A 22436-nucleotide genomic window follows, 5' to 3' on the forward strand; every position below is an offset into this window, starting at 1 on the left:
TGGAACAGGTTACCCAGGTAGGTGGTAGAATCTCCATCTTGAGAGGTTTTCAAGACCTGGCTAGACAAAACTTTTACTGGGATGATTTAGTTGGGCATAGTCCTGCTTTGAGCAGGGGGTTGGACTAGATGACCTCCTAAGGTCCCTTCCAACCCTCATTTTCTATGATTCTGTAATTCTTTTCTAATCTGCACACTAGTGAATTGAGGATTGCGTGGTGACAAGGAGAGATGCTTTTCTATGTCCTATGGAAGACATAAACCCTGGAGAGGGTAAAGTTGCCTTAAAACTGTTCTGAAGTTGGAGTGCCATCTCCATGTTTTTGTCTTTCATAAGTTAGTACTACCTAGATTTAGTTTTCTTCAGTGGCAGTACGAGTAACTGATGTGTGAGTAACTGTGTGAGGTCACATTTGCATTGATTCTACCTTAAAGAGTAAGGCTAGGGACAGACATTCAAAAAGCCTGGAGCCTGAATTGATTCAATCTTTGCAGGTCAGTCTAACCTGGATAGGCTGAACTGGTTTGTAACTACACAGATATCCCCTCTGAACTGAAAAAAAATCAGGAACATGCTTGCAGTGGCTCAGGCTACAAGCTGGAGGGTGCTAGAGCAGCCCTCCCTTCCCTTTCATAGTGCTGCACTGATGGGGGTGTGACTAGGCCCCCCGGCATGATGTTCTTATTAGAGAGGTCTTCCTTCATGGTCCCAGGCTTTTCCCAGCTCGCTACTCAAGAGGCTGGAGTGTTGCCAGCCCCCAGCCCTGGGCTAGCACTCTGAGGCAAGGGCCGGGGGTGGGGAGGAGGGGTGCCGTATATGCATCTGCTGATGATATGAAGCTTTTCAATCTCTCTCTCGCTGCTTCTTTATTCTGTCTGCAACAAATGGACAGGTGAGCAAGCCAGCAGGGGGATGATAGTGTTTATCAGCCCATCAGCCAAACAACAGCCTCTCTCATTAGTTCAAGCTCTTCTTAAACAGCTTTTTCAAGGAACGAAGGAGGGAATTTACCAGCTGACCTGTTGATTAGCTGCAAAAAGCTGTAAGCAGACACTGTTCTGTCTGCCTGTCCTAGTAAAATTTGGATGGACACACACACACACACACACACACACCGGGCATTAGCTAGCATACCACATGCCTAGAGTCCATGCCTAGGGGCTGGGGTTCATGCTGTGGGACATGGGAGAGAGGGGGTATCCCTGCTTGAGCAGCAATGGGGGCTGGGGCAGAGGGAAGCCAGGCAGACCCTTCTTTGCCTGCAATTTCTGCCAGAGCTGTGGTCAGGGAACAAGGGTGGGGGGCAGTCCTGTGTAGCAGAGAGCCCCACCCAGCCCAACCAGCATGCTAGGATATAGGGGAAGTCTGATTTAACTTAAACTAGCAAGAGGTCTGGGACAAATATTGCATAAACCAGTTTGACCCAAGTCAGTTAAGTCTGGAACTACAATTCAATCAGGTTTATCTGACAAAAAAAATCACAAATTCTCTGATAAAACCCCCAAAATGTGTTGTTAAAACTAAATGCCGCCCCCTCCCGTGGACCCCCAGGGGTCCACAGACCACAGATTGAAAACCACTGCTCTAGATGCTGAGTCCAGTGGCCTCCTCTGTATAGCATGGGAGGAATTAATTCTGGGGGTCCACAGACTAGGTCTAAGGGTTCTGTGAAAGATGACTGTGATCAATTAATAGTATGTGAATACCCATACTTCACAATTCAAAGGGGTTTGCACCACCATTTGAAATTTTTTAGGGTCCACAAGTGAAAAAAGTTTGAAAACCACTGCTCTAGAGTGATGGGAAAAGCCAAAGTTGCTTTAAAAATGTCCAGTGACAGGCAGTATTAAGAAATGTCAGTGACTGGTGATGAAATGTTTCTGATCAATACTTACGCCGCTAGTTTATTGAATACTCATATATGCGTTGCTTGACTCTTGCATGTGAAGCTTAATGCAGATATGGATAATCAGATTTACACAGTTGGTGTTGTAAAGGTGGAGTTGTCATGTGATTTACAGTCTTACATGGGTTCAAATTCCTGCACTTCGGTGGTTTCCTCGTAAAGTCTAGAGTGTATATATATTGCCTGTGTCGCATATTTTCCTCTCTAGTCAGTTTTGTTCTGGGGTAATGTTTGTACAGTGTAAACAGGCTGTTAGCAGCTATTGTCTCACTAACAGCTAGTAGTGAGGCACTGTTCACTCTGTACTGTGGTATACAAACTGATGTAAATGAGACTGGGGTAAATATGTGGTGTATCAATACATGCCATAGATTGTACATGCAGTGTAGATTGTAAGGTAGTGTCTGAAAATCACTAGTTGGGGAGCACTGTATGACTATATGTTTCTGTCCTGGTAACACTGCAAAATCTAATGTACACCCTGTACCCTTTCCTATCTCTCACTCGCAAAAAGGGGACCCAGAAGTCTCAAGCCATAGCAGAAGTGCTAACGGCCATAGTGGAAGCAGGCCGTAGCAGGAGTGCTCACAGCATGGCCTGTCAGATGCCAATGAATCTGCCAATTCTACTAAATAACTTGTTGCAAGGACATGAAAAAGGAAGGAAAGACTAGCAAATAAACAAATAAATACTATAGAAAATTTAAAAAATCTGAAAACTAGATTGAGATTCCCCCCCCACCCAAGAAAGTAGTTCACAGAAGTGTCCTATCCATTCATGTTGCTATGATGCATGTGCTGTTAAAATTATATTTTAAAAAGAGCCGGAGTATACTCTGAGGGTGAATTGGCTAATGGGAGGCTTCTGTTTTGCCTGTTGAGGTAAGTTACTTCACTCTGCTGTGTCATTTTGTCTTTGTCAGCCCCAACTTGTCTTTAAAGCAGTTTTGTGTGTATATTTTGCAGTGCCTGACCTTATACAGCCCAGTTCACTAAACCTTGTTTTGTTCTGCTGATTCATGCCAATTTGCTGATTTGTTCCAATCTGTATTTTATATTTGAAAGTGTTCATTAAAAATAAAAAGCCCAAATTAAGCAGACATTAAAGGAAATAGAAGGATTTTTTTTATTTCTAATGATTTTGCCTTAGCAGAGACCAAGTGATGTGGGCACCTATGTAATATAATATATCCTCTCCTAAGTCCTGTCTTTTTGTTCCTGAAGAATCCCACACTCATTAAACAGCTTTCTATTATAATAACTTAGAGAGGGGACTGCTATACTTCAGCCTTCCCACTGAGTGAAGTCTCATTATAAAATGTCCCTTTATAGTTCCAAAATGCTGGGCTCCCAAGCTTTCCTCATTAATGAGCCTGGAATGTATTTCATAATGGCTACCTTGTTGCACCAAAGTCACACACAGTATGAAAAGAATGTTGCAGTTTAATTCATTGATGCTGGAAATGCATTTGCAATGTACTGTAGAAGGCCTGCTAAAGGGAGATGGATAGAGAAAGATATTTTTCTTTTTTTTAATTCAATTACTTTTGTGCCCTCACTATTTCATTTCTTATTCCATTAGTTATGTTTTGTTGTTGCTCAAAGTGTGGAGAAAATGTATTTATTGAAGTCAGAGGTGCTTTGATCATATAAGTGATGATTTAAAAAGAAACCAAACTTTATTTTCCTTAAAACAATTCTTTCTCTACATTTCTTCATAAAGGCTTGATTCTTTCTAAGCTAAACCGATTTGACTACAGCGCACTGCCTGGTGGGAAGTGTTAAACCTCTTATTTTAAGCTAAACAAGATTACTGTGAAAGCTGGTGTTAAAGCAGCTTTCATGTAATGGGTTAGGGGCTCCAACATACCCCTTGCAGTTCCAGTAATGGAACTCCTTTAGGGTATTCAGCTTCCAATAGTTTTCTTTAGAAGTAGCTTGCTATTGGTGCGCAAGAGATTGCTAACTGCTTGATTTCCTCACATTAGTTTAATGAAGAATAATGAGTTGCCATGTCAACTACAGTACCATGAAATGAAGTAAGGATTGCTATCCATACTCCTGCTTTCCATTTTCCATTTCTCTCTCTCCCTGGATTGGTAAGGGCTTGAACTTTCATTATTGAAGTGGAGAGTACTGTTGACTTTAATAGGTTTTGTATGAGACCCTAATAACCCATTTCACATTTTATGTTTTTGAAAGAAGGCAGTGCTATATTAGCCTAATGATAGGAAAACATAATACCTTAGAAATGTATTGAAAATATTTTTTATTCTTTATACTTAATGGATAGTGTCACCAAAGTAAATAGGATCACCTGTGGTTGAATCCTTTGCTTTCCCTAACTTACTGCTCAGGTTTTTTTGAGACTTTCAGTGTTGGCTAAATATTTTAAAATGTTTTTGTACATTTTATGGTAATATATTTTTGTACGATTGTCAGGTAGTCATTATTTGTGTAGCTAGCAGCTGCTATTTGCTGAGAAATGTTCAATTTGTTCCTTCCATTCTTTTTCTAATAGGTTTTCATTCCAATTTCATTTTAGTACAGCAAATGAGGAATGAATGAAAAAGAAAAAAACAAACAAACATTAGCATAGGACATAGGAAGTGCTTTCTCCTTCAAATTAATCTAATCCTAATAAGAAACTATAATAACTGAGGAAAGGGCAGAGGACAAATGAATTCCTGTTATTAAAACAGAATTTTTAGTCCAACTTGTTTGAGATTTGCACCATTGCTCAGCCCCCCAAAGCATGTTCTTTCCCTTTTTTCATAAACTTTGGACATTTACCTGCATTTTTCAGCCTGGTATATTTCATATGTCAAAGGATATAGTATTTTACCGTTAGGCCTTATAATTGGCTGGCTAGTTGCATGGAAAGGAAGTCTAGGGTGAATGGAAAGAGGCTTGTAGTTGTAATTCGTGCAATGGCTAGGGGCAGACATTACACATAAATTGGTTCAAGTGATCAAAAACTGGTTTAAACCTGTAACAGTTCAGTGCATACAAGCCAGTTTCAAAATGGATGAAACTGGTTAAAGATAAATCTGGTTTAATGTAGTATCAAACATAACTGATTTGGGTCAAAACAGCTCATGCAATGTCTGTTTCAGACCCCTAGTTTAAGTTAAACCAGAGTCCCCCAGCAATCCAGATGCTTTGCAGCCCTGGGCTGGGCTGGGCTGGGCTTGTCTGTTTGTTCGAGAGAACAGGGATGTCCCCACCCCTCTACTCTCCAGCCAGGGCTTCAACAGAGACTGCAGTCACAGCAGGGTCTGTCTAGCTTCCCCCTGCCTACCTCCCCTTGCTGCTTCCTGCTCAAGCATTGATCCCACCCCCCCCTCCCTTCCCTCTCCACAGGATGGACCCTAGGCATGTGGTAAGCTGGCCTAATGCTGAGAGGTGCCTCTGTGTGTGTCTCCAATTTCACTGGGACAAGCAGACACAACAGTGTCTGCATAGGCATTTTTGAGCTAATCAGCAGGTCAGATGGTAATGTCACTCTGTTCCTTCCTTGGAAAAAGCTGTTTAAAAAGAGCTTGAACTAGTGAAAAAGTCTTGTGTTTTGTTGATGGGCTGATGCATGCTGTGTTATCAGCTCCCTGCTGGCTCCCTTGCCTGTCAGGTTTGCAGACAGTATGAAGAAGTAGGCAGAGGGAGATTGAAAAGCACAGTATCATCAATAGATGCATGCACTATGCCCCAACCCCACTTTGCCTCAGAGTGCTGGCTGGGGGCTGGCAACACTCCTGCCCCTTGAGCAGCAAGTGGGGAAAAGCCTGGGACTATGCAGGCCAGGGCGGGGGTTTACACCCACATCAGAGTGCCCTGCCAGGGCCTGGCCACACCCGGCCACTACAGGTATGTAGTTGCATTTCCTCAGTCCACAGGGAGTGCTTGTGCAGTTGCAAACCAGTTCAAACTAGGCAGGTTAGACTAACCTACAAAGATTGAATCAATTCAGGCTCAGGTTTTTTGAATGTCTGTCCCTAGCTAATATATTTTGACCTGGGAGTATGGGAGGAGGTGAATACAGTGTATTCGGAAACCCTGTCTTTCATAAGTTTTGAAGACAATCTATTGATTTCTCTCTCTGAATTACCTCTAAAATGCTAGGGAGTGACATTTGACCTTTTAGGAATGTAATTCTTCATTTGTTTGTAAATGTATTGGTTAGAAACTTTCCTCCTGATGCTCCCTGTTTTCCTGCTGTAGTTAGAGAATATTAACATGAGCTAGATCTGATCTTTAATAATTTTTGATTGGCCTGTTAGAATAGCATGACATTTCCAAATAGGTTGGAAACCAAATACTTTAAACTAACTACAGCAGGAAAACAATGGCAGGCCAATCAAAAAATATTAAAAATCAGATCTAGCTCATGTTAATCAGTTATTCAGTCTTTTTACTAACTTGCAATAAATAATATAAGTACCAATTGGGTGCATAGCTGCTTTGGTGATTTGAAATGTGTTCTTACTTCCAAATGATTGATTCCAGTCATCATAGTTGTTGTCCAGTGGTGCTCAGTGCTGTTTTTCCCATCTTCTTACTTCATATTTATATTTTTCAAGCATTTATCCAGCATATACCAACCAAAGGGGCAATACTGTCATACAATATGTTTTGTTTCAGTTAACAATAAAACATGTGCTTTATTCCTATCTTGCCAATGAGTTGATGAGAAAATTCATTCCTTTTATGTACTAATAAGACTTTTAAAATTATTTTAAACAGCAAACAGTGACTTCTTGCACCATGATGTTAGAAAACTTTTGCTTATAGTAAGATTGATCTTCCTGCTTTGATAATCCTTCATGTATTGTAGTGATATTTCAGTATTGTGTGTGTCCAACTACTTAAAAAAAAAATTTTTTTTTGGAAAAGAGATAAGGTTCTGGGGCTATAGATGCGCAAGTATTGTCCTGTTACTTGAAATGCAATAAGAATTTGAACTTTTAGATGACCTTTGCTGTTTTTTTCCTTAAACCTTATCTTTTATCTGAAACATGCAAGAAAAAAAAACTCTCTTAAATTTATAGATAAAAATATGTGTAATAAAATGTCACTGTCTTCCATTGTAGAAACATGTATTACAGGCTGACAACAGTGATGACTGATAAATATTTCAACTGATTGGATGTCTGTTACCTTCGTAGTTTATTCTATCAAATCTAGAACCAACCTGCTATTTATACCATGAGCAAAATTCAGTATTCATGACTTTCCTGCTACTACCTACTTAGTTCTTGCCAGAGGCTTAATTTGGGATGAAATGACAATTCTGCTTGTAAAATCCGTTTACATTAGTTCATTGCAAAGTATTTGCCTCCTTGCCATTTTAATGTCATACAGTATTTATATATTTTTTTTCTTTCATTGAATTTTAAACATGCTTATTGGCTCAAATTTTCACTTAGCAGCATACTATTTATTGCTGTAGAAAGCAAAGGTCAAATTTGGCATCATAATTTTTGACAGCAAGGTGTTTTGTGGATGATGTAATCACAATATGAGCTGAAAGACTCCTTTAATGAATTTCCTCTTTTTGTTTAATCCCCATGTATACGTTGTACAGTGCAACAGCACACACCTCTTTTGAAAAGATACATTAATCAACTCAAATGATGTGGTCCTTGGTAAGTTCTCAGCATTTGTATCTGTGCTTTTAACCCATGTGAACATATCTACAGTATAAAATTAAAGTGCAATGACAGATAAATCATGTTTTTCAGCATCAGGTTGGCCAAGTGATCCTGAGCATATTCACATTGAGAGAGGACAGGTGGTAGTACAGCAGCTTGTCTTTCCTTCAGGGCTTTTTACAAGGTCAATTTTTGCCAGGAATGCCTTTGTGAAATTTCTGCTATGATACTGAGAGGGTATTGCTAAATCACGAAAGCTGTCCAACGAGTGCTACTCTGTTTGGCCTGTGTTTCTTCCTTGTGGGGTACCTGGCATAGGTGAGCTAGAATTCTCCCTTTGGTCATTTATGAGCCTGAAAAAGCTTGGCTCAGTCTGGTCACAAATGCTGTGCATGTATGTTAATTGAGTTTCCACAGTGCTTATTATATCATTCTGGCATTTCCATTTCATCTTGTTTTCTGTTTTTGCATTTATTGTAGCTTTCCACTTGGTCTGTCTGTTTTCAATTAGTTTTCCTTTATACTTTTCGTATATTAGCAACATGTTATAAGGTTACAGTGACAAACTGTTTGTGGTTAATATTATTGTTTAGTGTTATGAGCCAGATTCTCAGTTTGTCAGAAACATGGTAGGACCATACTGATCTTAGGACTGATTCTCATTTATGCCATCCAAAAACATATTTTTGGCAATGGCCGGAAACATGATCTTCCCATGAGACATTAAAATATATGGTTCTGATACCAGAGTGACTGCTTAGGTTGGGAATGGATGCATCTTGGTAGATTTTGTCAATTTGTTGTTCTTGTTACATATACAAAGAGAAAGAGATGAAGGTTATTGAGTTAGCTCTGGTCATGACATGAGAGTATTTTTCTTTAGGATGACCAAAATTAGGGAGTGTTTCATGTATAGGAAATGGCATAAAAAAGTGGATGAAAAGAGATGGATAAAATCTTATTAGTGAGTGGGAGAGGGGGAGCATCAAACAACAAGAAACAAGGTTCAGGCAAGGGCAGAAGTGTGGATTAATATTATTCTTTGAAGCTGAAAACAGGAAATGTAAATGTGATATGAAAGAGAAAAGGAGAGTTGCTAGAAAGATTCATAGGATAGTGATGGGATTGGAAGAAAGGGCTATATTGCCATTTTAAGCATTACACTGGGGGTGAACTAGAGCAGAGTGAAATGAATATCACTGAGACAAAATACCAAGAAATTACAGTAGTCAGAAAGGAGACAATCAGAGTATAGATGAGTTATTTGACAGGTCAGAGAAAAATAGGTTATGTTTCTACAAACTATTCATTTTGAGTTTAAGCTGTCTGGCAGAATCCCTTTTTAATACTGAAATACTGGATATTGTGCTGTTAGCAGCTGATGTGACATTTAGGGAATATTCAGGAGGCTCATTGACTAGGACAGATAGTGCATCATCTTTTAGTCATTAAAAAAAGTGAACAAAAGTGGTAAAGTGAACAAAACTCTGGTTTGCATCCACCAGTGCTTCTCAAGCAAGTCCCAGGATGTCATCCTCTAGTTGTACTCTGATTTGGTGAGACCACAGCTGGAGTACTGCATCCAATTCTGGGCTCCACAATTCAAGAAGGATGTGGAAAGGCGTGAGTGAGTCCAGAGGAGAGCCACGCGCATGATTAGAGGGCAAGAGAATGAGCCCTACAAGGAGAGGCTGAGAGGCATGAGACTCGTCATCCTGGAGAAGCAAAGGCTTGCGTTGACTTAGTGGCTGCCTATAAGTACATAAGGGGTGTGCATCAGGATCTGGGGGAACACCTGTTTACCAGAACATCCCAAGAGATGACAAGGTTCAATGGTCACAAACTCCTCCAAGACCATTTTAGGCTGGACATTAGGAAAAACTTCTTTACTGCCTGAGCCCCCGAGGCCTGGAATAGGCTCCCCCCAGAGTTGGTGCAAGCACCTACTCTGGACTCTCTTAAGAAACATTTGGATGTTTTTCTTGCTGGGATCCTTTGACCCTAGCTGATTTCCTGCCCTTTGGGCAGGGGCTGGATCAGATGAACTTGTGAGGTCCCTTACAGCCCTAATGTTTGTTTGCACAGCCTAATACAGGTATGATTTGTAGTGTGTATGGTGGCTCTGGTACCAGTAATGGTGAAAGTATTCAGACTCCACCTGGAGCTTGCTCATCTTTGCTGTTATTGTTATCTGTTGTGTATTAAACCAAGGCAGTACTAACCTGCACTACAGTCGCAGACTGAAGCTTCCATTTCACAGTAGGCATGTTCAAGACACTTAACCCATAGTATAGGTGCTCCCATACTGGAATTCTATTCTATCTGTTTACAGTGGTGTACTGATGGAGGGGAGGGGGAGGGGGCCATGGTCCCCTGGACACGAGCCTGGTGGGGCGGGCACGCTGGCTGGGGTGCCTCCCACGTTTTGTGTCTCACCCTTTTGGTGGATTGTGGCTTTCTTTTGCTGTTAATTCTGGCCGCCAACCCTCCCCCTGTGGCTGGTATGCCATACTGCTAATTCTCCCACAGAAGTGCCGTAGGGCAGGAGGTGCGGCCTTGCACAGGCTGATTTGTCTCGGGACCTGCGCCCTGCTTGGATAGTCCCAGGGGGTGGGATGCAAATGCAGACATTGGCTCCTGGGTGCCAGAGAGTAATGGGATGCCAGTGTCTGTTCACCTGAACAATAACATTCATAGTGATGTCTCATTTCCACAGTAGTGACAATCACTGTTCGTTCAGATAATGCTTTATTTACAAATTCAAGTAGAAAAACTTGAAGAGGATAATATATAGCTCAATTTACATATAATTGTTTGAATAAAATAGCATTCTAAATTTATTCATTTTAGTAAAGCTTTAATAAAGCAAATCAAAAATGGGAGACACTGTTCAAATTTCTGAGTATTTGCAGCTATGATAAGGGATATGCCTATTAAGGCTGTGTGAAGCTTTGGGTGCTGATTTGATTCGGAGGAGATTTGGCTTGACTTGGTGGCCGAATCTCCAAATCAAATCAAGAGACCAATTAAAAGGTCCAAACTGATTCAAAGAAAAGATTCTTTGGAAAAGATTCAAAGAGCCTTTGATGATTCATATAGTCCCCGGTGGCTGCAGCACGGAACGGCAGCCGGACTTGGAGCTGGTAAATAGGGGGCAGGGGAGGGAGGGCTGGAGGAGGAGGGAGTGGACCATAGGAGAGGGCCCCTGCCAGCCCCCAGCCCCTGTCTGTTCCCCCAGTTCCCCTGAAGCACCCCTGACCCCAGCCCACTCCTGCTGCCCCATCCGTCCCAGGGCTTTAAAAAAAAAAACTCTGACGCAGTGGGTACTGTTAGGCAGGGAGACGATCCCCACTGCTCCCCACTAACCCATGCTGCATGGAGTCCTCTTCCTTGCTCTCTCAACCCTCCCCTCCTCCCCCCCCCAACGGTCCGCATGGCTGCCCTGCCACCCAGCTCTGGCCCTTTAAAAAAAAAAAAAAATACCAAGAAAACCCCCAAAATTTACTGCTCCTGCAGTGGCCTTGGAGCTTTGGGGGGCTCGTGGAAGAGCCCGCCATGTGGTGTGGGACAGCAGGAATCACCCCCTCACTGGCAGGAATTGGTAATCCTGGGGGGTTTTCTCCTTTTTTTTTTTTTTTTTTTCCCTTAAAGGGCCAGAGCTGGGGTGGGCGAGGCAGCCATAGGGAGGAGTGAGGGAGCAAGAGGGGGGTTGGGGCTCATGCAGAGCCCCCCATGCATCACAGGGCATGCAGCACCTGCTAAGTCGGGGCTTTTTTTCCTCAAAGTGCCGGGAGGTGGGGCAGCTATTGCCAGGGTGGGAGAGCGGGTGGGTGGGGCCTGGCTGATTTGGTCAAATCGATTTGGGACAGTTATTCGAATTACTGAATTGAATCACTGTCCCCCAAATTGGCCGAATCCAAAGCAACTACTAGCCGCTTCACGTAGGCCTAATGCCCATGTATTTTGTGGCTATTAATAAACAGACTAAGATTTCTCTCCTGTTGCAGGGAGTCATGTGAGTCAGTAAAACTCCAGAGAGGAAATAGCGTTAAACATATGGTAAACATGTCACCGAGTAATATTAGTGACAGAGGGCTTTAAGTTTGCCCAATTTCCTGCTAACATTTCCAGATGCAGTATAGCAGATCTTAATAAATAACAAATCAGTCATTTTAATGTCCATGTATGGTTCCTGGTACTTGTTTGTGAGAGAGAGGGAAAAGTCTAAACAGCGTTGTGAGAATGATATATGTCACTGGATAACTGAGGACTGAGTGTTGGCAGAGTGGACCGTTGGCCAAAATGCTGTGGTGCTTCATTCGGGAGTGTTATTGTGCAGCTTGTGACTTAGAACTCAGTGCAAGGAAAATGTACAGTGTGGGTGGTTCATATGGATGGGTTTTGGTAGAGGATGAAAGTGGTTCTCCAATCAAAAACACTAAAATTGCCTGTGGTACTTGGCTGGTAGCTGAGAGGAGACATTAAATCTGATCTAAATCAGTGTTCGCTTTTTTCCCAGATGAAAATAACTGCGTATGAAAGGGTGGAGGATTTATGAGGGTGTCAAAACACATGGCAGATGGGCTGGATTAGGACTCTGGAGCACTGTAATCTAAAGCCTTGCTGCCAAGCATTACAGAGGATCTTCCCCTGCTGCTGGGCTACACTGAATATACACAGTCTGAAGGAGCATATGCAGGCACTGAAAAGGAAGAATTGTCAAAGGAACAGCTTGCCTAGAAATAACCAACTGGAAGAGCATGATTTTTTTTTTTTTTTTTTTTTCTGGTCTTCAAACAAACACACACACTTCTTGGAAGAAACTTTCTTGGAACGAAAGAAACAAAATGCTGACAATTTTATTTTGGATTTAAGAGTTTTAAATTTCAAATTCCTGACCAGGTGTTGACATGTTACCACAGGGAAAAGGCTCTATATTGTTGGAACCTCCAGTGACTGATGGGTATGAGAAGAAAGGTGGAGAACAAACAGTAGCTAGATTAGACAGTATAGATTCACTAACCCTCCAGTTTGTGTGATGGAAGGTTTCAGTTTGGTTCTGTTAATCTGGAGGGGTCTCATTGAGAAATATCCATTTATGGCAAATGGCTCCAGAACAATTCCAATTATCAATATAATCATGCTTAGGAAGTTCTTAATGAGTTTGCCAGCTCTTGAGAAGGTACGGGTATGCAAAACTAATATCTAGAAAACAGTTCAAAGTGTCTGAGTCTGAACAATAACGAGAATCCTAATTAGAGAGGAGTTTCCCCCCTCTCAAATTTTCCCTGTTCTTACTTGAATTATTCCTTCCATTTTATTAGTTCCATGTCAGTGTTGTTTCCCTTATCATTCTTTCCATCTCCACTCTCCCTCTCCTCTTCCCTCTGCAGATACCACAAAAGCAACGATGTGATTTTTTTTTTTTTTAAATGAGAACTCACTTCTGTAATTTGTCTCTTTCTTTACTCTTTTTTGGTTTATACCATTTCATTTTTCAGCTTCAAGATGAGACAGAGGAGAAAACATAGATTAAATAACTTCTGCCATGTAGCCATGTTGATATTTCTTCTCCATTGATAAAGGAAAAAATTATAGTTGATAAAGGAAAAATTTAGAGTTTGCAACTTGCATATATGGAACTGAATAATCTTTAAGGAATGACTAGGGAACATGGAAAATAAGTTCCAACACATCTCAGCCACAGGCGCAAAAGAATTTAGAAGTGGCAAAAATAACAATAGGGGATGAAGGAAAGAAAAGACAAATCAGAAGCTGAACACTAAATCACAACTGAGGAGTGTAAGTGAAACCAGCAGAGCTGAGATTTGAAGAGTCTTGTTAAATAAACTCAGAGAATCAGTTGAGTCACCTAAAAAAAGGTATGGTGGGACAGTGCCACAACAAATGAGCAGCACAACAACAAAAAATGCTGTAAACTAGTCAGGGAATAAATAATTTATGCTGGATGCATCTACCTATGCAATTAATGCGAATCAAACTTCAGACAAGTTCGAGCTAGAGTTAACTGCTCCTGGGCACAGCATCTACATGTGCACCCAGGGCAACAGCAATTTGAGCTGGGGCAGAGTAGGCCCCTAGCTTGCTGGGTTTACTGGATGCAATTTATGCCCTTTGGTCAGCATCTACATGTGTGTTTCAGCCCAGTTAATTACTCTGCCATAACATAATACTGTCCCCAACAGTACTATTTTATAGCAGTGTTAATTAGTTTACTGTGCTCTAATACCAGCACAAATGTAGACAATGATGCTTTCCTGTGGAGCTAATTAATCTACTCCTCAATAAAGTACACATGTAGAAGTTGTACCCAATGGGCAGGTGCAGACAAGAGTGCACAAGTTTCCCCAGGGACAACTAGAAATGGCACATTTGTGTGACTTCTGTTTGTCCCCATGGAACTCCCCTGTGGGTACTCTCTGGTGCAGGGCAGATTGCTCCGGGTAGGGTAGGGGAGGCTGGGGCCAGCATCTGGGCTGGCTCCAGCAGTGTTACCTGGGATTCTGGGGGGCCTCCTGGGGTTATAGTGACGGTGATCTGGGGACATGGAGCCTGGCTGGCAACTGGAGTATGGCTGTGGCCAGCCAGGCTCTGGTGTTGAGAGGTGCACATAGCTGCCATGTGCACCATGCCGCTCGTTTGGCATGCTCTTTTCTGATGACAGGGTTTCTCAGTATCTAAATTTGGTTCTTTACTGCAAATATGGAAGTAGGAGGACAGGACTAGAAGCAATGGCTTTAAGCTTCATCGGGAGAAATTTAGGCTGGAGATTAGGAGGAACTTTTTGACTGAGGGTGGTTGAGCATTGGAACCTAGAGAAACTGTGGAACCCCCATCTTTAGAAGTTTTCAAGAGCAGGGTAGGCAGATGCTTGGCTTGGATGGTTTAGTCAAGAGATGATTTGCCTTGAGCAGGGGACTGGACTAGGTATCCATGTGAGGTCCCTTCCAGATCTACTTTCCTTTGATCTTCACTTCAAACAATGGGCATAAACAAAGAAACAAACACTTTTATGGTTCATGAGATCAAGGAAATTTTTCCCACAAAGAACTAGGAATCAACTTTTTGAGAAGTAGTGTAAATTGGCTCCAGTGTCATGAACTTGCTTCTGGTACCAGAACAAGCTCATTTAGGGTACAGAAAGAAATGCAGCTCCCCAAGAGGAATCTAGCTGCTGGCTAGAAGCCTGCAGCCAGTTTCCTGTAGCAGTGGCCCCTCCTCTTTCCCAGCCTATCCCTGTTTCATAATGGGATATGGGAAAGGGAGCAGAGGTAGCTCGTTGCTAGGGGTTTTCCAGCCAGCTCTGGAGGGAGGGTCGGGTGGATGAATTGATGCCAATGCTTCGGGGGGGGGGGGGCGGTTAGGCTCCAATGCACCCACCCCACCCTCCAGCAGGGGGTAAAAACCCCCAAACCAAACTCCCTCTGCTCCCTTTCTCTTCTCCCATTCTGAAAACAGCAACAGGCTAAAAGGCAGGCAGGCCTGTTTTGAAACTTCTTCATCTGACCCCTCATGCAATGAGGGTTCAGATTCATTTTTGAAGCTGTCTGCAGCCATGCACTTGTGTTTGGTCATGGTTTAAAACTGCTTTCTATGGCCAAATTGGGTGAAAATTGTCACGTCTGTCTGTACCCCTAGTTTATTCAGGTATCTCCATGATGCAGTGCAGGCAACAATGCATGTACCTATCCATTTTTTGGTTTCATGATTTGGAGCAGGGATTTGAACCTGTTTCTTCTACATCAGGTTATAGAGGTGGTGGTGTCTTTCTCTCTTTCCCTGACATCATCAAAGCAGATACATTTCTGTGTTTTCTTGTGAAAAACAGGGTGTCATCGTCCCCGTTCTTCCCCCTCCCCAAAGTTCAGAACATCTCTAATCTACATAAACGGATCCATGAGTAGGTGGAGTGTTACACGAAAACCTTAATGGACACAAAGGGGATTTGAATAGATGTGGAAAGGTGAATGGCTTAGTTTCCTTACCACCTTTACCCCTCCTTTTAGGGCACTGGTTTGAGTGTGGTGTACTTCATTAGGGAGCAAACATGCTTTTTCTTGTGTTTCTTAACTGATAGGTATTCTTGTTTCTGAAAAACTTCAACGAATAACTTTTCGTCAAGAGTCTTAGTTGAAATAAATATGACATCTGATTGGAAGTGTTTTAATTTCTTATCTTCTTGAAAAGGTCATTCAGTCCATAAAGTAAATTCTCAATATCCTAATGCTGCTGAGCCAGCAACTATTGCAAGCTTTACATTCAAATATTAGCAATAATAAAGACAGCAAAATGGGCCACAAAATTAGCCACAGAATGGAGCTGTGGGAGAGAGCTGAATACAGTAGAAACTGATACATAGTACATTTCATCTGGATAAGAGTTTATAAAGAGTAAGACATCTCTGGGTAGGTTGTCAGCCGTTGAAATTGAATCTATTACATATGTATCTTAAAACATGGGTCTTTAGTCCATGAGCAAAAATAGGCAGCTCTTTTAACTTAAAACCTGGGGCAGATCCAGAGATTTCTATTGTCCAGACAATGAGGAGGGGTGGTGAAATTACTGTGGGAATGTGGGTCACTAAAAAACATTAAAAACAACCTCGTGTTTTAAGAAACAACACAGTGTTTTAACAAAGTCCGTTTAACAGTCCTAGTATGAATTCAAGGTTCTGATGTTATTTTTGTATTGATGATTCTTTTTTTTTCTTTTACTTTTGGTTTCAGAGGAAGAATTTGTCCCTTTACTTCAGCATTGGTTTATTGACATTCTGGGGGACTGCACTGCTGGGTGCCCGCTTGTACTGGATGGGCAACAAGCCGCCAAGCTTTTCCAACTCTGACAACCCAGCAGCTGACTCAGACAGTTTTCTCACACGCACTCTGACCTTTTTTTACTTGCCGACCAAGAACCTCTGGCTGTTGCTGTGCCCGGACACCCTCAGCTTTGATTGGTCCATGGATGCTGTGCCTCTTCTTAAAACAGTCAGTGACTGGAGGAATCTACACACTGTGGCCTTCTATGCTGGACTCCTCCTTCTTGCCTACTCTAGCTTGAAGAGTTCCAGCAGTGAGAGAGAATGCAATGGGAAAGCTGTAATGAATGGCAAGCAGAATACTAATGGGCATAGCTGCCACTCAGACATGGAATATAGGAGCTTGGAGCAGAAGTCCAGCTTTGCATCAAAAGAAGAGAATGGCATAAAAAAATATGTAATCCAGAGACTGCAACTTCCTTCAACTGAGAACATTGTAGTTCTGTCTCTGTCTCTGTTAATAGTGCCCTTTGTTCCAGCCACAAACCTATTTTTCTATGTAGGCTTTGTAATAGCAGAGCGTGTGCTGTATATTCCTAGTATGGGCTTCTGCCTGCTGATTACAGTGGGTGTCAGGGCCCTTTATGTCAAAGCCCAAAAGCGCTTTCTGAAGAACTTGATTTTTTATGCCACTGCTTCATTAATTGTTTTCTATGGACTCAAGACTGTTGTCAGAAATGGGGACTGGCAGAATGAGGAGATGCTGTATAGGTCAGGGATAAAAGTAAACCCAGCCAAAGGTAATATTTTCTATGGTGAATGTTTTATTCCTGCCTCTGTCTCTCTTCTATTTTTAGGTTTATCAACTATGTTTTAAAAAGATTCATTTCAGAACTGTATATTTAGGTGCAGTAGTATGCATGGGAGTGCAGTGAAAAGAAGGAAAAGCTGGAAAACCTGTTGATTAGGTATTCAGGTTTGGCCTTGGCATACAGAAAATGGGAATGTGAGGTAAGATTTTTTTTTTTAAGTACCAAATCAAATGCTTACCACTAGCATTATATAAACTAGTGACCACCAACCAGTCTATCCCGATCAACTGGTCAGTTGGGGAGCCCCGTCACCCTTCCGCCTCAGACTGAGATGGACTTCAGAGTTTCTGTGATTGGGAGCAGCTGGGACGCGGTCTGGGAGTGGCGAGACATAGGAGTGGCAGGATGCATGTAGCTGAGCTGAGCCACACCCCCTGTCGTCAGAGCTGGGCCGAGTGAGTAGGCATATCGCCCCCCCCCCCAACACAGCAGTGCGGGCGGCTGCAGCAGGGGTGGGATGGAGCCATGGGTGGCTTGTCTGGTGCGGGAGAGGGGAGAGGCATGTACCCGGGAGGGCACGGGGGCACGTGCCCCTGGATCTGCACATGGGGCAGGGTGGGCTGCAGCTGCAGGCTGGGGCTGGGCTCTTCTTGGCAGGGGCGGGGTGCGGGTGCTGGCACACTGGGAAAAGCCTGGCCTGCAGCGGTGCTGGGAGCAGTGCCACGGTGGTAGGGTGGGGGGGAGGGGGGCGCCGCAGCCATCCAGAAATTCACTGTAGCCCCCCCAGGCTCCCCTTCCAGTGCTGCTACCACCCACCCTGAGCGCAGCACAACCCAGCCTTCGCCAGGAACACCACGGCACAGCCTTCCCCTCCCAACTGCTGAGGACACAGGAGCAGTTTGCCCAGGATCTGCACAGGGTAGGGGTGGCTGCTGCTGCAAGCTGGGAGGTTGCACTGTGCTGCGCTGCGGTGGGCAGCAGCACTGGGAAGTGAGGTTTGAGGGGGCTGCAGCACCCCCTGTAGCTCCGCTCCAGGCGCCGCTGCTGGCCAGGCTGTTCCCAGTGACCCAGCGCTCCAGCCCACAGCTGCAGCCTGCCCCACCCTGCTCTGCATGCAGATCCAGGAGCACATGCCCCCCCATGCCCTCCTGGGGCCCACGTCCCCCTCCCCATACCCCTCAGATGAGCTGCTCATGGCTCTGTCCTGCCTCTCCACTGCTGCAGGGCCTGCCCTTGCCCCACTCCCTACCTCACCACCATTGGAGGGGTTGGGGGGGGCAGATCGAGGCCCCAGTGGTGAGTTAGGGTGTGGTGGCCTCCATCTACACCAGTCTCCACCACGGCCCTTTCCAAAAGTGATCTGCTACTGAAAAAGTTTGGAGACCACTGATATGGACCTTAAGTGGTAATCTCTGTTCAGAGGGTGAAGTCTGTTTGGCTTCTCTGTGATAAAGCTTCTATTAGTTTTGACTGAATTTCTTGTTGGGTATAACTACAAATGATGTAGCCACATAAAATCAGGCTTGTAATAATTCAGTTTGAAAAATGACTGGAACCCATGTTGTATTGAAAACACTGTGGAACCAAATAAGCATAGCCACTTATTAATTTATTTATTAATGCATAAATATCAGGGATTTGTAACACCAGCCAAGTATCTTATTCAAAGGATGTATCTACACTGAAGTGGATCAAAAGTGTGACTGCAGCTCACTTAAGCATCCCATAGCGGACTTTAAGCTGGCTAGTTCTCTAGGTAGGTCGTAAGTATAGCTGCAGGATGGAAGAGGTTCATTGTGGCCCCCTGAGTAAATACCCATGCAACTAGCCCAGGTCAGGGTGTTTGTTACCTGGCTTTACTGCTACCAGTACCCAAGCTGTTAGTTTAAAGCTAGTGCAGCTTTAGCCCTGCTTTTTTATTACTTTGTAGACCAGTGATTCCCACCCAGGGTGTAGGGGACGCTGGGATGCTGCCAGGTCCTTTGAAGGGTTCCATGAAGTGTGAGAAGATAAATGAAATGTGATGAGATAAGCAGATAAGTGCAGGCTGCCCTGTTTCTGCCTGGATCCTTCTCTACCCCAACTGTCTGGCCTCTTTTCAAGGAGGTAAGTGCTGTAATATATAAATTCATGTTTGAAACTGGGTGTTACTCAATTCACAAAAGTTATCCAGGTGTGTCTTTAGTCCACTGAAGGGTGTCTCAAGTCCAGAAAGGTTGATAGTCACTGGTGTAGGCATATCCATATTTGTAACTCTCTGTATCTGAGAAGTGATCTGTTTATTTATGTATTTAATTATGGAAACTAAATGCCATGTTAATATTTTCCACTTTATCCTAGGGATCTGTACTTAGAATCTTTAGTTACGTGATGTTAAATCAGGAATTGCTGTGATAAAACTGCTTTTGCTTAGACCATAATCATCCATATTCTAAATACTACGATGATAAAATGTAAATGCAAATGTTGCCATAAGTTGAAATGAAGGGAGAGTAAAAGTAGTAGGTTTTGCTGGTAAAGCATCATGTAAAATAGTACTAAAGTTCCTAAATCTAATCTTATTAAACCTTTTTTCATATTTTTACAGCTCTAGGGTAAAATCTGTAGTTATAAAAACCTGATGCTGAAAGTGACTGTGCTAAGTGTTATCCCATTTTTTTATTTATATTTTGCAAAAGAAGTATTTAGTGGTAGAGAATAAATGTGGCTGAGTGGGCTGATGGCATGCCAGAATGCTTACATACTGCAATGAGGTGTATTTGTTCACTGACAAGATAAGATGCGCAGCAAATATTGATGTACTTTTTATAGAAGAAAACATTTGTTCATTTGGCAAGATAACTTCTGTTGGTTTTATTTCCCATTATCACTTATATCCTTAACAGAGGCTTCCTAAACATCAGAGGTTGTGGAATAGCTATTTCTTTTCTAGGACCACTGATGGAGTCCTCCTTACCATTCCTGGTGTTGTCCAACAATGCGTTTTTTGATGTAGGTGGTGACTAGAATGGTGAAGTAAGCAGTCCACTCCCAGAAGACAATCTGCTTGGTGTCATCCTTCATTCATTCTGTTATTCCTGCATCTCACATCTCAACTATATACACTATTGCTTACATATTGTTGCATTGGCTCATGTCTTGCAAATCAACATCACTTTTACAGACCTTAGCAGCCTTGAAGACAACATATCAGATGGTGATGTCATCTCAGAAATGGCATCCTATTATCCAAGCAACATTCATTATAGAGAATGTTTCCTAGATTATCTTTGATTTTGCCTGTGTATACTCGTTCAAATAATTTGGGAGAATTCTTCCAAGTTTGTTTTTCTGGTAGCAAAACTTACCCAGAGACACCTAAACAGACATTTGAATGCCGAGACCCTGAGGAGCAGTGCTAATGCTTAGCAGACAATGTTCCCATGTGAAAACATCTTAGCATGCTCTGGAGATGAACGGCAGCAGTGTACAGAGCAGTCCTGACTAGCTGACCCAGATTACTCAGGGTCACCCTGTTTCTCCTTGCTGCACAATATGAGAACTGGGAAAGGGGTAGTGCTGCTTGATTAGCTCGAGAAGTAGAATCCGGTGAGTGATGCACTTTCTCCTGGAATGAAGGGGGAGAAGGAGCAAAGCCCTTTGGGAATTCGAAGGTCTGTGCCCCAACTTCTCTCTGAAGAGAACATGTACAGACATTTGCTGTCCCGGTAGTAATTTAACCATGGTTGTTTCCTGGTGACATTTTTTCCCTGAGTAGGTATTTTTGCTCTGGGATAAAAATCCTGAACATTTGTAGGCTTATGGTTTTTCCTAGGAGAGCAGTGATTTTTCTTGGGAGAAACTGCATGTTTGTGTGTGACCTTTGCTTTTAAAGTGCATTCAGTTTTTTCTTTTAACTTGAGCAATCCCAACTGGTTTTGGGATTGAGTGGCAATCCAAGGAATTAAGAAATCACGGCTCCAAACTCATTTCCATTAATTAAATGAGGATGTCATAAAATAGGTTCTTTTCTGCCTGCCTTCTCATTTTGGGTTGTCTGTTTGTTTTTAAACCATTGATGCAAAATATGATATTCAGGTGAAAGAGAGAGCTGTTTTACTGGTGACTTTCTGGCTATCCAGGAAGGTTGCTTTTCTTTTTCCCATCACTGTACCTCAATAGAAGGCAGGGTAGTTTTTTCACCTCATTAACTAATTAGCTTATATATAGCAGTGGTTTTGTGAACAGGAGCTCACTACGTCGTAAGCTGTGAAAGGGTGTTCATAGAGCAAAATATAGAATGGAGAGAGTGATCTGTGTATAAGAGGTGGAAAGAAAGGGTAAGATGGAGGAAGGGGAAGAGAATAGTGCTGGGAAAGGCATACCAACAAAGAACTCATAGGAACAAAGTGGGTCACAAAAACTAATTCAAATAATGGCATACAAATATAGTCCCTCTTTAAACATGACCTATCTGTAGATGATTTCTTACTTTAATTTCCCATCTGAATCAGTTTTTTAACAGTTTGCTGCCTAAGAACAGCTAACCTGAGGTCAGCACTGGGATGTCCAGGAAGATAAAAAAGTTTTGTTGCAGGCTTTTGTGTCTTTCTGGAGTTGATGTCAGATCAATTTGCATTCATTCTTTCATGTAGGAATCACGCAATGTAGACAATGTAGATAACAGAGGGGCACTGTAAGCAGGTGATGGCACGTAAGACATTGATTGGTAGGGTTGCAGGTGAATGAACCTTGGGTGTTTATAACCCATGTTAATCAGTTCAGTGATGATGTGGTCCGTATTGATATTGGGGCACAGCACCTGGGTTCATTGCAGGGCCTGCTGCCTTGGTGAGAATGGGAGTTAAGTAGCCTGCTTCTTGGGAGATTAAAGATTAGAGGGCTTCCTGTAAGCCAGGACAGGTTTTCCCCCCTGGTTACTTTGAGGCACTCATACTCTTTTCAAGGAGGGGGTAGAGGTCATTAATGATGTGTCTAGGGTGTACAAGCCGGAGGCTGTTGGTGACAACCAGAGGGATTCTGTTGTCTTTGCCCTAGTATTATGTTGCATTAGGTCAGAGCAAGATCTGAGTTTGGCTTTATTGATTTGAGTGGCTCCCATCTTGGGAATGTATTCTAATTGTAAGGATCCCTGCTCCAGGTCTTTAAGGTATACACCCTGGTCAGTGGGATCAGAGCAGATGTGATTGTAATGTAGAGCTTGGTTGTAGATGATGGGAGTAGTATTTTAGGATGAAAGCTGATGGCCTGAAGGAAGCTAGGGCAGTTGGTTGATTTCAGAAAAACATTCTCCCT

At 42.7% G+C, this 22436-nt stretch overlaps 1 protein-coding gene across 1 annotated transcript in view; it reads left to right on the plus strand.

Moving 5' to 3' along the window:
• Nucleotides 1–22436, plus strand: part of TMTC2 (transmembrane O-mannosyltransferase targeting cadherins 2) — a 376219-nt gene that overhangs the window by 193537 nt on the left and 160246 nt on the right. The window contains exon 3 of the mRNA XM_090042631.1: nucleotides 16301–17129. Within this exon, the coding sequence (XP_089898757.1) occupies nucleotides 16301–17129 (829 nt within the window). The remainder of the gene's footprint in view (nucleotides 1–16300; nucleotides 17130–22436) is intronic.

Source organism: Crocodylus siamensis, chromosome 4, assembly GCF_052110815.1.
Source record: "Crocodylus siamensis isolate JL-2025a chromosome 4, ASM5211081v1, whole genome shotgun sequence".
NCBI classification, from domain to species: domain Eukaryota; kingdom Metazoa; phylum Chordata; order Crocodylia; family Crocodylidae; genus Crocodylus; species Crocodylus siamensis.